A 17,120-nucleotide genomic window follows, 5' to 3' on the forward strand; every position below is an offset into this window, starting at 1 on the left:
GACCTATACACATTCTCTACTCACATACGTTCTGTGGATGTTTGTTCCTAACTTTAGCTATGTTGAGTAAAAATATGTGCTTCTAAAATGTACAGAGTTTTTGTTGGTTAAATTATGTGAGGGACTAGTGTTGCTATTAAGACATTTTCAGTTCAGTTCAGTTCAGTCGCTCAGTCGTGTCCAACTCTTTGCAACCCCATGGACTGCAGCACGCCAGGCCTCCCTGTTCACCATCAACTCTCGGAGTTTACCCAAACTCATGTCCATCGAGTCGGTGATGCCATGTCCCCTTCTCCTCCTGCCCCCAATCTTTCCCAGCATCAGGGTCTTTTCCAGTGAGTCAGCTCTTTGCATCAGGTGGCCAAAGTACTGGAGTTTCAGCTTCAATATCAGTCCTTCCAATGAACACCCAGGACTGATCACCTTTAGGATGGATTGGTTGGATCTCTTTCCAGTCCAAGGGACTCTCAGGAGTCTTCTCCAACACCACAGTTCAAAAGCATCAATTCTCCGGCGCTCAGCTTTCTTCACAGTCCAACTCTCACATCTATAAATGACTACTGGAAAAAACCATAGCCTTGACTAGACGGACCTTTGTTGGCAAGGTAACGTCTCTGCTTTTTAATATGCTGTCTAGGTAGGTCATAACTTTCCTTCCAAGGGGTAAGCGTCTTTTAATTTCATGGCTGTAGTCACCGTTTACAGTGATTTTGGAGGCCCCCAAAATAAAGTCTGACACTGTTTCCACTGTTTTCCCATCTATTTGCCATGAAGTGATGGGACCAGATGCCATGATCTTAGTCTTCTGAATGTTGGGTTTTAAGCCAACTTTTTCACTCTCCTCTTTTACTTTCATCAAGAAGCTCTTTAGGTCTTCTTCACTTTCTACATTCATATTATTCCCTACATAATAGGGCTTCCCTGATGGCTCAGCCAGTAAAGAATTCACTTGCAGTGCAGGAGACTGGAGTTCGATCCCTGGGTAGGAAGACCCCCTGGAGAAGGAAATGGCAACCCAGTCCAGTATTCTTGTCTAGAGAACTCCATGGACAGAGGAGACTTGCAAGTCACATACGATCATGGGGTCACAAAGAGTCAGACAGGACTAAGTGACCAATAAACCCAACACACAGTGAATGTAAAATATCTTAATAGGAACACCAGTCTGTTACCAACAAAACCCCTGTACATTTTAAAAGCACATATTTTTACTCAACATAGCTGATTTTAGGAACAAACATTGATAGAATGTACACAAACAAAAGCTTGCTTCCTAATTTTTGCCTGAATAATCCCCATTGTAGATAAGTTAGCGAGTCTCTCCCTTCCCCCTGTCATCACTTCTGTTGATATCACCTTAGTAACTGCCATCAATTTTTGGCAGGTACTTCTGCCAAAAGTACCTAGGACATACTGCATGAATCAGTAGGTAATGGCAACAGTCCAGAGGTGCAGACGCCAAAAATTCACATCCTTTATTTGCCATTCTTTACAATGAGAGGTTTAATGACTGCAAATCCTCCAACCCTGCTTTCAGAATACATGTAATCACCAAACTGGAATCCCAGCCAAAAAAAATCCAATGTTTTTCCTTTTTCTTTCCCCCTTCTATTTTTAGCATGAGCCCGGGGTGAGTTTAACTTTGTGCTACAATTGTAATGAGAAACAGACGTGCATATGAACTCAGTCATGCTTATGTGGATTCCACAATAGTATTTTGTTAGGTTGTTATAGGAAATTAGATCTAAATTACATATAATTGCTATCCAATCCAAGCATGGCACAGTGACTGAGTCTAGCATAGACTTCTTGATGTCTAGAGATTATTTTGATCTGGCTTTTTAAAAAAAAATCAGTGCAGGAAGGAAAAATCAAAAGAATAAACTGACATACCATGTGCTGTAGCGACATCACAGATTAAGTTCATTTCATCCAATGGTAACCTCCAGGAGCTACATTCTTCGGTAAAGGTTTGGGATCTTCCTTCATGTCTTTCTATTGGATACTCCTGTATGTGTATGAGTGCTGGACCCTATTTTAAAAAAAAAGTAGTTATCTGCAATAAGATATTTGGGTAGTTATAAAAATGTAGAAAAGTTATTAGAGTTCTTCCAAACTAAGATTTTCAATTCAAATACTCACTATCTTGACATACCTCTTCTCATTTTATTGACTGGCATGATACTTATGACAATAATAATACCATATAGTTGCATTTATAAAGGCTTTCACGTGTGCTATCGTATTTAATTTCTCATTTTCTTTTTATTCAGAAAATATATCAGATATAAAATCCCATAGGAATTCTCATTACTTTACTCTTTCCTAAGTCAACTGCAAGTTTTGAACTACAAGTATGGGGACCCAGAGCTGTCCAAACCAGGAGAATAATTTTTTAAATACAGTTGATTTGCATGCCCTTACAGTCCTTAATTAATCAAAACTTTTTGGGTCAGATAGTGACTATTGTGGCAGCCGGGGCTTCCCAGGTGGTGTAGTGGTAAAAGAATCCACCTGTCAATACAGGAGATGCAGAAGACTTGGGTTCGATCCCTGGGTTGAGAAGATCCCTTGGCGTAGGAAATGGCAAAACACTCCAGTATTCTTGCCGGGAAAAGTCCATGGACAGAGGAGCCTGGTGGGCTATACAGTCCATGGGATCACAAAGAGTCAGACAGGACTGAGTGACTGAGCATGCACACATTCACGGGTGCTATTACCCCTTCTGTCTAGATTGTATCTTAGGAGCTAGACGACGAAATACTACATTTCTTATACTCCTTTGCAGCAAGCATTCTGGATATGATTTAGCTTCTGCCAATTAAATGCACTTGCATGAGATTTGTACGGCAGATGAGCAGCAGAAGCTATCTTCCTGCAGTCAGTGTGGACAAGGAGAATCTGACAAATATGAGCAGAGTCTATGCTCTACTACAAGGGCTGACAAACCGTAGCTCATAGGTCAAGTCTGATCCACTCCCTGATTGTGTCGGTAAAATTTTACTAGGACACAGTGTCACTCATTTGTTAATGTATTGCCTGAGGCTGCTTTTGTGCTACCATGGCAAAGCTGAGTAGCTGTGACAGAATCTGTATGGCCACCATGCCTAAAATATTTACTCGTGTGTGTGTGTGTGTGTGTGTGTGTGTGTGCAGTTGCTCAGTCGTGTTCGATTCTTTGCAAGCTTATGGACTGTAGCCAGTCAGGCTCCTCTGTCCTTGGAATCTTCCAGGCAAGAATACTGGAGTGCATTGCCATTTCCTGCTGTAGGGGGTCTTCCTGATGCAGGGATCAAACCCCGGTCTCTAATGTCTTCTGCATTGGTAGGTGGGTTCTTAACCACTGAGCCACCACTATTTAGCCCCTTACAGGAAAAGTTTGCTAGTCCAGTCTTATTGTGCAGAAGCAAAACCCTAATCCTGAAACCAAAAGTCCAGCAGTGGCCCCTTGACTTCTATCCCTCTTGTCCTTTCTATTGATTTTATAAGCATCTAATTCCCCACAGTCAAACCTAGCAGGATTGCTACTGCAACTAGTGATTGATATTTCTTTGCCTTTTTTCTTGAAAACAAACATAATGGAGTAACTGTCCTGCCTGACTTTCCTAAAATACAGATTAGCTCTTAGGAATTCTACCAATCATTAGCAATTACCTATATCATGACCCTCAGAGGCCAGACTCACTTGAGAATCACAGAAGAAGCTAAATCTATTCTGAAATAACATCAGAATAAGTCATTTCTAAGACTGAATAAATTTTCCACCAGGGAAGATACTGAAAAACAGATAACATTCAATATTCTAATGAAGAAATAATGATATCAACCTTAACGTCTATATGATGAGTTTCTGCTGGACACAGCAGTTTTTGCATTCCATTTCTTGACTGACCAATTGTCCAGTAGCCCATGAAGGTCTGCTCCGGCAGAGGCAACCTGTCAAAGATTAATTTGAAGAGTAAACATTTCTCCTTGTTTCCAAGTCACAGGAAAAAATAAGAACCGTGCATTGAAAGTGTTTAGTCGCTTAGTCGTGTCCAGCTCTTTGTGACCCTGTGGACTGTAGCCTGCCAGACTCCTCTGTCCATGGAATTCTCCAAGCCAGAGTACTGGGGTGGGTTGCCATGTATTACTGATCACATAAATAAATTTGAAGAATACTTTACTTCAAAGTGAGTTCTACTTCTTTTTATTAAAAGATAGTCTTTAATAGGATGTTTAAAATATACTTGAAAAAGAAAAGAATTCACATTTCAGAAACTCAGAAGGTTTCTGAAACTCAGTAGAACGCCCTACTTTGTTTTTACCATAATGACAAATATAATTAACGTTTAAGAACTTTTTCCTGAATTGGTAAATACTTAGTAATTTAACATCTAAATTCCTATTAGAGTAATAGAAAGGACTTAGGGAAAAAATGGAGCAATCCATCAGTTTTTTTCATTCTATTCTCTTAAATTTGAAATCAAATAATAAGTAGTATAGACTACTACTGGGATTCCCAGGTGGCTCAGTGGTAAAGAATCTAGCTGTCAATGTAGGAGATGTGAGTTCGATCCCTGGGTCAGGAAGATTCCCTGGAGAAGGAAATGGCAAACCACTCCAGCACTCTTGCCTGGGAAATCCCATGGACAGAGGAGCCTGGTGGGCCCCAGACCACAGCATCACAAAGAGTCAGACACGACTCAGGGACTAAACACCACCACCAGAATTCTACAGGTCACTTGTTTGTAAGTTGTACAGGGCAAATTTCATAGGATCTACTTTAGCATTTTAATCTTTTTTTTTTTTTTTACTTTGAACTGACATAAAATACCTATAGAAACATTCACACAAATGTGTCACTTACTCCTGAGCACACCTATGTGTCCAGCACTCAAGCATCACCAACACTCAGAAACTCCCTTGGACTATTTCAGTCATTACCCCTACCATGGGAGCTACTATGCTGACTTCTAATGGAATTATTCTATGTTTAGATTCCATTTTATCTAAAGCTACTTTTAAATACAATAACTTGCAAAAACAAATATGGCAACGCTAAAGGACAAAACCACAGATAATTTTTTTCAGGATAAAGCCTTTACTTTTTAATCATACTAAATTTTTTGGAATCTTTACAAAAGAAACCATTGTCATTTAATTCGTTATGAATTTCTTATTCCATAGTAAGTGAAGGCCAAAAATGATTCAGAGTTAAAAGTTCTTCAAAAATAATGCATAATATGACTAAAAATCGAAATGAATGCTTGAAATAAGCTTCATGATCATTAAAAGAGTACATACTGATATTTAGAAAATCACTTTATTTTCAGTAAAAGAGTAAGTCTGACAAAATATCTCCACATACTTAATAAGACCATGGAAGGCTTAGATTTTTTTTGCATAGACTAGTGAAACCAAGTATTCTGGTGGAATATGATTTTTGTCCTTTGAAATGCTAATGTTCAACATCACAGGAAGGAAATCTAAAAGAAATTTACATTGAAATTCTTCTAAATCATAACATAAATTAATCAAAAGGACATATATGCTTTGTATCCATCATTTAAAATACATTTTAAGTACATGGACAATTATCCTGACTGGTCATTACTTATTTCCCTGTTTTTGTTTTGTTTTGTTTTTTTTTACCACTAATGAGGTGGAAGAGTCACTGAGTTAGGGGATTTACTATAACTGTTCTCTCTTATGGTAATAAAACACATTCCCATGTCAAAAGGAAAGACTTTGTAGACTAGAATCTCTCTCTGCTTGTTTAGGGAATGAACAGTATTCAATGCCTTCAGCAGTTCACCAAAGGGGAGTTAGATCTCTAAAAACAGAGCAGAAAACAAAGGAAGGAGATACATCCAATTTCTTTCCAATGTAGATTTAGTGGGTTCTAAGTGCCTGGAGAATCCCAGGGACGGGGAGCCTGGCGGGCTGCCGTCTATGGGGTCGCACAGAGTCGGACACGACTGAAGCGACTTAGCAGCAGCAGCAGTGCTAATTCTTTTACTAACTAGCTCTGCAGACGTGTGAAAGAAAGCTTAGATAATTTCTCTGAGTGTTAATTTCTTCCTTTGTAAGATGAAGGCAATAATCTGTAAGATTCTGGTTTCTTCTAAGGACTGGGGGAGTCTCTGGTGACCATTTTAGAGAGTGGAGTGAAACATGAGTGACAGATCTTACATAGCCTTTGGTTCTGGAGTGAATATAAATAATCAGAATAAAATCACCTACACCTATCAATAGAAGGGGCTTCCCTGGTGGCTCAGCTGCTAAGGAACCCACCTACCAATGCAGGAGACACAACAGACACGGGTTTGATCCCTGGGTTGGGAAGATCCCCTGGAGAAGGAAATGGCAACCCATTCCAGTATTCTTGCCTGGAAAATTTCATGGACAGAGGAGCCTGGTGGGCTACAGTCCATGGGGTCGCAAAGATGTGCCAGGCCACATCAGTAGAACAGGTGCCTGGTAGACAAAATTGCTTTTTTAAAGCTGATAAAAAGGAGCTCTACGTCCACCCCAAATTGCCTCTTTGAAGACAACAGAAACAGTTACACGTCTGGGAATCTAATCAGAGGTGGAGCATAGCTTAATAAAAATTATGGTCGGTTGATAGGTTGAAATAAAGCCTAAAAAACTGGTCTAATATATCCTTTAATAATCTCACAAAATATCATACAGATGCTAAAAACAAAATAAAACCAAAACCTTCATCCATTTGGGGAAAAAATAACTTTACTAGACCTCCAATTTTTACTGACAACCCCCAGGGAATATTCATGAAAGCTGCTTTGAACTTGCCAACTCACTCTAAGTAACGGTCATGGAAATTACAGACTGCCTGCTTCCATTTAAAAATAGCACTAGCTGTTTGGTTGGCAGAGTATGGGAAGGACCTTCAGGTACCCCATATAGAATCCGTTTTGAAATCACATAACAAGATGCTATTAGCGTTAACAATTGCAACTGAAAGTCATATATGCAGGGTGTTCTGAAGTTACCCAATCAAACTGATTCTATCTGCCCCTTGGTAATACCGGGAGGTGTTTCTAGACTTCCTGTGGGCTCTAGGGTGGCCAAATGAGGTAAACCAAAGCCCCTCATTTATTTTCCACTACTAAGTTTTCCCAATACATTGTGGAAAAATTTGACAGTTATTAACTCTCTCCCCTTCAATAAGTTACTGCATGCATGCTAAGTCGCTTCAGTCATGTCTGACTCTTTGTGACCCCATGGACTATACTCCGCCAGGCTCCTCTGTCTATGGAATTCTCCAGGCAAGAATACTGGAGTGGGTAGCCATTTTCTTCTTCAGGGGATCTTCCTGACCCAGGGATGGAAGCTGGGTCTCCCACATTGCAGGCAGATTCTTTACCATCTGAGCCACCAGGGAAGTCCAGTTGGGGGCAAGGGGAATTATAATTGAATGCATGAACAAGCTTTGGAATTTGAAATATATTTAACATTAATTTAAGGGTAACTCTAAACTAATAATCAGTTAGCAAATGGCCCTATACCATTACTGAAATCTGTCATCCATCTCCAACCAGACTTAAGTTGTTATATCTGATTTGATTGAAACAACTATAGTATTTTCCATAGTTTTAAGATCCTGTTACTTCTATTGTTTAACTTTGTTAAAGTCCTACCTGGAATGATATCTGGGTTTGATTTTAAGGGAGAAGACAATGAACTTAAGACTTATAAATAGTACTACTTTTTATCTTCAGTGTCATTCATGAATTTATGTTTTTTAAAACACTGAAGCATTTCAACTCATATGTTGTGATGTTTCTTAATCCTTTGTGGAAGTATTAATAAAGATCTGGAAGTAAAAGTTTTAACTAAAAAAGAAAAGGTGACTTTCAAAATTATGACTCAGGTCAAATTGCAGCACTTAGGCAAATTACAGAAAGAAAAAAAAAGTTTTTTAAGCATGCATACATTTCATAACATGATGCATATGGGCACCAAAGTCGAGTTAGAGGGTCTGAATGACATACAAAAGATTTGTCTAAGATTGTTTCCATAAAGAGGTGAGCTGGGGTTTTAACGAGTATGTTCTGGCAAATTTCTGCCTTCTCTGAACATTTGCCAAAACTATTTCTGGAGTATGAAAGAAACACATGAAAAAGATTTGGATCTTTCTAAGGGCATTATGCAATTGGAAGTTGTTGACATACCTATTATCAACAATTCCTAAAACATTTCCTTACCACAAGAACTACTAATTTTCATGGGAATAATGGAACCCTTCAGGGTAGTTCCACCAACTCTCAACAATTCACCAATTATTACCATCTTTGAGAAGAAAAAGAACAACTCCAATTTTAGAGGGCCTAATGTTTTAAATCTAACCTTTGGCAAAAAGTAAGTTGGACTATCCAATTGAGTTTACTGGAACCTTTAACAGAATAACCCTGACAAATATTTCCACCTTTGATTCTGACCCATCCTCTCACTCTTCAGCCAGCATATGCCTTGGTGAAGTGAAGTGAAGTGAAAGTCACTCAGTTGTGTCCGACTCTTTGAGACCCCATGGACTATATAGTCCATGGAATTCTCCAGGCCAGAATACTGGAGCATATGCCTTAGTTACTGCGATTTGCTACTTGCTGTTCTTCCACATACTCTGCATCTTCATGCGTCCATGAGGTTTTTACTTCAGCCCAGAACTCCTTTCTGCTATTGCCTCTTTGATGAAATCTTTCTCATTCTTAAAGCCCAATCCAAATGTCACTCCCTCTTGCATCCTTCTCCCACATTTCTTTCTGGGCAAAATGAATCTCTTGCTCTTCTGGGTTTCCAAGGAAATTTGTACATATGGAACTCTTAGAAACTCGTAGAATAGAGTTCTGTAGTATCTGCAGTTTTCAAATTTAAGGCCTGATAGAGAGTGTGGTCAGAAGTGAATCTATGAAGTCCCTTGCAAATATTTATCCTTTCTAAAATAAAAAGTCAACACTCTACATAATGAAAACAGAAACTCCACCTTAAATACTTTAAACTACCAATAATGGGTACTACTGCCCCGGGTGATTCTCCCTTGTTTGCAAGAAACTTCTGAATTTCCCTTCCCTCAGTCTTGCATGTTGCTGGGAAATAAATTTTGCTTTGCTGCAAATGATGTGTACATGAACATGACATGTGTTTTTCCTTTCATTGTCTGGCTCTGCATTTAGACATTATGGTTTTCACTTTACAACTTATATTTGTTCACGTCTGCCACTGAGATCCTGCTGTGGTCACAGAAATGAGAAGTCATTTGGATGCATGAGATGAAAACAAGACTTGGGGAAACTTGTCTTTCTTGGCTAACACTTCTCAGACAGCTCCCCCATATCCAGGTTGACGCTGTGCAGAGTCAGCGCTGCTGCCCAGGGTCACTCCACGCTAAAGCAGATGTGGTCACCAAGCTCCACACATCTCTTTCTTCCTCTTCACTGAAGTTGTGAGACTACAGGTCTGGGGCTTGGGTTTCCTTTCCCTCAACTCTCTTCAAATTTCACTGCAAAAACTTCTTTTTTTCCTGCCATCTGCTTTACCAACCACATCTTAGTATTTTTGAATCTTAAACTCTTTCCTTGTCTAGTTATTCACATCAACAATGACTGGGGCTGAAACTCTCTCAGTTGGAAATTTTCCCAGAAAACAAACAAAAAACCCCCAAACTACTATTATTTCCCACAAGAAGGGCTCATAGGACGAGAAACCCGACTGTGAATGCAGCACTTTGAATATAACATTGCATAATAAGCTTGAGAGTTTACATGTTTTCTCAAGATTGCTAATTCATTGAAAGTAAGGCTTACATCCTACTCGCTTGAATCTCTGCCACTTAGAATTCATCAGTTCTGCTATGGAAACCTCTCATCCCATGCCCCTCTTTTTTTATCCCCAATGCCACAGCGTAAGCTCTCATGGTTCATCACTGGAATCACTGCAGTTGCTTCCCAATACGCAGGTCTTCCTGCTTTCAGTTTCTCTGCCTTTCAGTTTCTTATCTTTAGAAAACTTAGAGGGGTCTTTCTAATTTATGAATCAGACCATGTTACTCTCTGGCTTCAAATTCTTCTACGGTTCCCTCAACTCTCCTCTTTCAGTCTCATCATGCAGCATGCCCTGTAAAACTGTCTCTGCTTGAAGCTCTTTCTTCTCCTTTATTAGCCAGGAGAACACCTATCCATCCTGCAAAGATTTAGCCTGGTGACTGTCCTTGAATCTCCCCCTGGGGCAGAAGGCAGCAACCCTACCTCTTTGCTCGCTCTTGTCAGAACACAAGGCACTCTCTACCTGAGTGCTTCCCCGATTATTATGGTCTCCTTGAAAGCAGATTCTGAGCCTTCTTCTTCTTTAGATTTTTGACTCCTCATTTAGTGTTTACCATGTAAATGTTCAATGGGTGTGTTTGTTTAGTCACTCAATTCTGTCTGACTCTCTGGGGCCCATGGACTGTAGCCCGCCAGGCTCCTCCATCCATGGAATTTTCCAGGCAAGAACACTGGAGCAGGTTTGCCATTTCCTATTCCAGGGGATCTTCCTGACCCAGGGATCGAACTGGAGTCTCTTGTGTCTCCTGTACTGGCAGTCCATAGGGTTGCAAAGAATTGGACACGACTGAGTGACCAACATTTTCACTTTTCAAATGTTCAATCGTGTTTGCTAAATGAACGAATGCGTGCATGTTGCATGCTAAGTCGCTTTAGTCAGGTCTGGCTTTTTGCCACTCTATGGACTGCAGTCCACCAGTCTCCTCTGTCCATGTGATTCTCCAGGCAAGAATACTGGAGTGGGTGGCCAGGTCCTCCTCCAGGGGGTCTTCCCGATGACATCTCCTTCAGCTCCTCCACTGCAGGTGGATTTGTTACTGCTGAGCCACCAGAGAAGCCCAAATGAATGAATGCTTGGTTACATTACAAGTGCCAACAGCTTCACCTACTTGTTTCTCATCTTGATGGCAAGTTGCAAACTACCACAGCAGATCATCCTCACTGAATCTTGACTACCTAACTCTCAACAAAGAATGAAAGTATGTTTGAAAGAGTTACCAATTGGTTGGGATTCAGGATTTCTACCCAGCCAGGTGACAGAGATCATTTACAAATGCCTAAAGGATCAATTGAGTGAACTCCGGGAGATGGTGATGGACAGGGAGGCCTCGCGTGCTGCGATTCATGGGGTCGCAAAGAGTCAGATACGACTGAGCGACTGACCTGAACTGAACTGAAAGGATCAAGGATAATTCTGTGAGACTGTCAAAGATGAGTATTGAAGAAGATTCATAGATCTTGACAATTCCTATGTAGACTGGTTATATTTTTAAATTTTTCTGTGCACCCCCATAAAGGAAGTGAAAGCAAGTTTTAATAAAATGACTGTGAAGCTACTTCAAAATATACCAAGAGAATAAGGGCAAGGACTGTGAAACTATAAAACCCAATACCACTCCTCTGCTTATAATAGTTCTGAGATGTCATTGTTTATTCACTTGCTAAGTCATGTTCAATCTTTGTGACCCCTGCAGCAACTGCAGTGCTCCAGGCTTCCCTTATCTCCTGGAGTCTGCTCACACTCCTGTCCACTGAGTCAGTGATGCCATCCAACCATCTCATCTCAGATGTCATTACGTAAATCTTATTGTTTTTGAAAATTAAAGAGCTATTTTACAAAGTGAAAGTAAATCATCACAAAGAGCAGAACTGTTTACCTTAGAACTTCGTGATCAATACAATGAACTCATTTGTAAAAACTAACTCTTTAATAGGACAATTACAGCATATAACAGTTTGGAAAATGGAAAGGGAAGCACAAAACATTGAGTCTTTTAATTTCATGGGATAAATAGTAAACTGATAATCACTCTTACAGTCAAAAATAAACCTAATGAAATTAGAGAGAACCCTGGTTGGGGATGATGTTCTTTTTGATGTCTCCTGATATTTGGGGCTTCTCTGGTGGCTCAGACAGTAAAGAATCTTCCTGTAATGCAGGAGACATGGGTTTGATCCTTGGGTCAGGAAGATCCGCTGGAGAAGGGAATGGCAACCCACCCCAGTATTCTTGCCTGGAGAATTCCATGGATGGGGGTCTGGTGGGCTACAGTCCATGGGGCTGCAAAGAGTCAGACAAGACTGAGCGACTAACACTTTCAGTACTTGGAAGACCCCATAGTTAGTCTTGGTCAGAGAAGAAGCAGCCACATTGACATTTCAGTTACACAGGATAAGTCTTTATGTGGAAGAAGACAGATACAGGTGTTAGGTAGTTAGAATAGGAAACAGGAGTCCAGAATGGCGGTGGCTAAAAGACAAGGAAGAGAAAAGCCCGTGGAAATAGAACAAAGGAAGGTCCGAGGACCGGAGTGAGGAGTCAGGTAGAACAAACAACACTCCTGGCTAGCCCAATTTACATAGGGCAGGCCCAGCGGGAGAAAAAGCACATAAAAAGAGGAGTCAAAGGGCTGGGGGTCTCTTTCTCTCCCACGCGCTGGGGCACTCTTCTCTTCGCGTTCTTGGGTCGACATGCCCTCATGCCTCGAAGATGGATTTTCCTGCTAGTTTCTAAATAAAATAGAGCTGTAACACGGAGCTGTAACACTGATTTGTCTAAGAGCTATAACACGGTCCATTCAAGACCTGAGAGCTATAACACGGTCTGTCCAAGACCTGAGAGCTGTGACGCTCTGAGGGCTTTAATGTCCGTCACTCCAAATCTTTGTTGTGACGAGACAGAACCGAGAAGCATACACTCGTGTGACACAGGTATATGTCTTCATTGAGACAGATACCCTTTTAAAAGACATTCAATATAGATGAAGCTGTTCTGTCTGAAATATGTACACCAGGCACTGCTCTAAAGAGAAAGATCAATACGAAACGTGATCCTGTAACACACACTACAGTGAGATATCAACATCTCTTACAACAAACAGGAAAACAGCCTCAGCTACCTTCATTGGGAGTTCTATGAAAACATGCGGTGAGACTGGCTGATGAAGTAGTGAATGGTTGCGGATATAAGGGAAAAGAGTGACTACTTGCTCAGCTTTCCAATTCAACTAGGGGCAGTGAACCACAGAATCTATGAGCTTGAGGGACATTAAAGGTTATTTAATCCAGTATTTCAAGTTTGGATCCCTTGAGTACCTCCCCAACCAGGTTTGTCCAGATCTGTCTGAGGCCGGTCTACAGAAAGTACACCCTACCTTTCCCCTGGGTAATCCACTCCACCTGTGAACACAGGAGCTGTTGGCCTGGAGATGGAAGCCAACTCTCTTTAATTTGTAATGACTTAGAAGTGATGCACATATACAGAATGATTGATAATTATTTGGCTAAAGCTAACTAGATTATTCGGAGAAGGCAATGGCATCCCACTCCAGTACTCTTGCCTGGAAAATCCCATGGACGGAGGAGCCTGGTGGACTGCAGTCCATGGGGTCGCTAAGAGTCGGACGTGACTGAGCGACTTCACTTTCACTTTCCACTTTCATCCCTTGGAGAAGGAAATGGCAACCCACTCCAGTGTTCTTGCCTGGAGAATCCCAGGGACCGGGGAGCCTGGTAGGCTGCCCTCTATGGGGTCACACAGAGTCAGACACGACTGAAGCAACTTAGCAGCAGCAGCAGCAACTAGATTATTAAGTGTGATTTTGAGGATGGTAGTGTTAAGTAAAGGATTCTACATAGAATAAACTTAAGTTGCTTTAGTTGTGATTCTTTGCAATCTCATGAACTGTAACCCTCCAGCCCATCTGTCCATGGAGATTCTCCAGGAAAGAATATTGGAGTGGGTTGCCATGCTCTCCTCCAGGGGATCTTCCCGACCCATGGATCAAACCTGAATCTCCTGTGGCTCTGCACTGGCAGGCAGATTCTTTTACTGCTGAGCCTCCGGGGAAGCCCCTACAAATGCATAAACTTACTTATATTATGTTGAGCTGCTATAGACATGCCTGCTTAACTGGGTTTCTCATTTGTCATTGGTAAGGGCGTCAACGTTACACCCTCAGGGCAGGCGTTGCAGGGCAGTGTAAGCTTTGCTGTACCGGTGGCCATGGTCCCAAGAAACAGTGATTTCAGAATAAATCTTTAACTTTTTTATTTTATTTAAATAAGAAAACAAATGGGAGAATTCCAGGGCCCAGAGAGTCTGGAGACATTTGAAAAATAAACTATAGGAAATAATACACGTTAGGACAGAAAGTAAGGCTTTCGTTTTCCTTCCCAGAGCCTCTCTCAAAGGCGGCTACTATCAACAGCTACCACAGTGTTTTTAAATTATTGAAAACGGAACCTATTAAATAAATTTAATAAAAAGTATTGGCTAATATCATCTGAGACTGAGTTAATTCCAATTACCTTATTTCACCTGAAAAAGTGAAGTTTAAAAGTTTTTAATAAAGCATTTGAAAGCAGAGAGAGAACAGAGACATCAACAGGACATCAGAGGAGTGATTTCAAGATTCCAATAGGGCTTCTTTACCAGCCATGGGACACTTTAGAAGTGCAGTCACACATAGCAGTCATTTTTAGATGTGCAGTCTGGCTAGCAACAGCATTTCTATGAGTCTGTAAAGCATAATGACATTTAAACATATGCATAAAGACACAAAGTGTTGGTATTAATGTGTTTATTCCTTACTTTTGTTGAAATGCCAGAGAAATGCCTAGCTTAAAGCAACTTATATGCTTTATGAATCTGTTCATTATGTTTAGAATAAATACTTTAAGTCTAAAAACTCAAGGATCAAGACGGAAGGAGAAAAAAAGTGGGATTGTGAGATGAGTGTATACATGCTAGAATCTAATCTACTATAGATATATTTCTTTTCAACAAAGAAGATTGGGAATTAAGTGTTTTTAAAAGGATCTCCTTTCAGGGTCATGTCTCTTTTATTAAGAAGAAAAACTCTGGGGAAAAAAAGCTGTAAAGAAATATTTCTCAGTTGAAATAACACATAGAACCCTAGGAAAAGATCTAGAAGGATTAAATAATAATTGTTTCTGGATGGTGGAATTATTAGTGTTTTAATTTTTTTTTGCTAATTTATTTTAAAATAGGACATCATTCTTCATTTAGTTGGTATACATCATAGAGAAATGCTACATATAAAAGCTTATACAACTGGCTTCAGAAATCAAGCAGCATTTTAAAAAGAAATCAATAGGTTTGGGGGCAAAGAGTGTGGATCAAGAAGGATCAGCATTTAAGTATTTTATAGTTAGGTGTGTCTCCTAGGGAAGACAGGAAGAGATTAAACACACCAAGTTAAATTCAGAGGGTGGAGATAATGTCTTTTTATATTTGATTTATGTAAAAATGACTACAATGTTTGAGAAGACTTAGTAAATTCCTTTTGTGTTCCAAATCAAGAAGAATGATGGCTAGTCTGCTTCGTCTGTATGGTAGTCAAATATAAGTTTTCTAGAGTTTTTATTTTTCTGAATGAATTACCTTGTGTTTTACTTCATGATCTTTCATTATTAAGAGAAAAAAAAAAAGAGGAAAGCTTAACTGGGGATGAAGAGGTCTTTAAAATGATTTTTGTTGTGCCAAAAGTCTATATCAACTTGCTTTTCAACATTGTGAAATATGGCTAAATCCCCCAAATCTAAGTCTATCACAGCTCTCTGAAGCATATGTATATTACATGTATGACATCATGGTCAATGATTTCCAAGTTGATTATCTAAAGTTCTAAGGTGCTTTTAAACCAAAACTATTGGTGATTTTCAGTATGCAAAAATAATTCTGATTTAGAAACTGCCTACATGTGCATATGGATCTGCTTATATTCATCTTTAAAACTGGAATTAAAATTGTGCATATTACAGTTCTGCTCCTGATCAGATTTCTAACCTTAGGTAGGTGAGGTAACCTCTCTGTTCCTCATATTCTTTATCTATAAAATGCAATGATAATATTACCCATATTAAGATGAAATATTGTATAAGTCTCTTGAAAATGAATGTACAGAAAAAAAGGACTTTTTCTCCCTTTAAAACAAATGTTTCCTGAGTATGTTATAGTTCACAACTTACTCTGAAACAGCTTTAAATTTGGAAGAGCTAATGTGCTAGCAGTATGTTTATTCTTGAATAATAATAATAATAATAATAAAGGCTTATCTGACGGTAAAACAAGCAAACTTTGCTTTGAAATGTAGATCTATATCTACTATAGCTGATAATCTATATGCGTTTGGTTGGATGTTTGAATCTAATTATGTGAATTATGTGTGGGGCTTCCCAGGTGGCTCAAGTGGTAAAGAATCTGCCTGCCAAGCCCGGAGACACTGGTCTGAACCCTAGTTTGGGAAGATCCCCTGGAGAAGGAAATGACAACCCACTCCAGTATTCTTGCCTGAGAAATCCCATGGACAGAGGAGCCTGGTGGGGTTGAGAAGAGTCAGACACTGACTGAGCATGCACGCATACATATGTATGTATATGTGTGTGTATGTGTATTTTTTCCCCCAATAATGACATTTGAAACTCAAGAGCTGAGATTACTTTTTTAAGAGCTCGGAGTTTAAGCCAAATCCTCTTATTTCTGCCTAAATTACTCCCAGTGTGCTTATTATGGTCGTCACCTCTCTGACATATCCTTTCCCATGTATTAGAAACTCAAAAGGAAACAACAGAAAAACTTCAAGAAGTACTAGTACAAAGGGGCAAATGCAACATAGGGACCTAGGCAGCCAGTTCCAATCCCAATACTGAGATGTGGAATGTGTTTAGATTGGGGAAAAGAGCTGCATTATGGCTTAATCAAGCAAGCTAAAATAACTACCCAGTATGACAGCCTACAAGTACCAGTTTATAAGTTTAGTAAATAAGATAAATCATATTCATCTCCTAATATCACACTAGGCCTTTTAAAAATGTACAGAAAAGTATCACAACATTGTAAAGGAATTATACTCCAATGGAAAAAAAAAAAAAAACTTTTACAGAGACCTATGAATGAGACAGGCACCATATCACTGCACTCTTTAGGAGAATGAAAATGACAAGGTCTCAGGAATTTCACTGAAGAGCATCACTGAACAGCCACAGTATATTCTGATTTCAGTTGAGGAGGAAGGTAGCTGCAGAAGACTGTTTATACAGTATAAACAGTGG

The 17,120-nt window shown here is 39.8% G+C and overlaps 1 protein-coding gene across 8 annotated transcripts in view; it reads right to left on the reverse strand.

The window, feature by feature from the left end:
• The window catches only part of VWA8 (von Willebrand factor A domain containing 8), a 401,675-nt gene that overhangs the window by 178,950 nt on the left and 205,605 nt on the right, over window positions 1–17,120 (reverse strand). For all 8 annotated transcript variants that reach the window (XR_009739842.1, XM_061434477.1, XM_061434479.1 and 5 more), the window contains exons 27-28: window positions 3,828–3,936; window positions 1,894–2,032 (exon numbers count right to left, since the gene is read on the reverse strand). Coding sequence is in view for 7 of the 8 variants with exons in the window: in XM_061434477.1 (XP_061290461.1) it covers window positions 1,894–2,032; window positions 3,828–3,936 (248 nt within the window). In the remaining variant the exon portion in view is untranslated. The remainder of the gene's footprint in view (window positions 1–1,893; window positions 2,033–3,827; window positions 3,937–17,120) is intronic.

Source organism: Bos javanicus, chromosome 12 (assembly GCF_032452875.1).
Source record: "Bos javanicus breed banteng chromosome 12, ARS-OSU_banteng_1.0, whole genome shotgun sequence".
Lineage (NCBI taxonomy): Eukaryota > Metazoa > Chordata > Mammalia > Artiodactyla > Bovidae > Bos > Bos javanicus.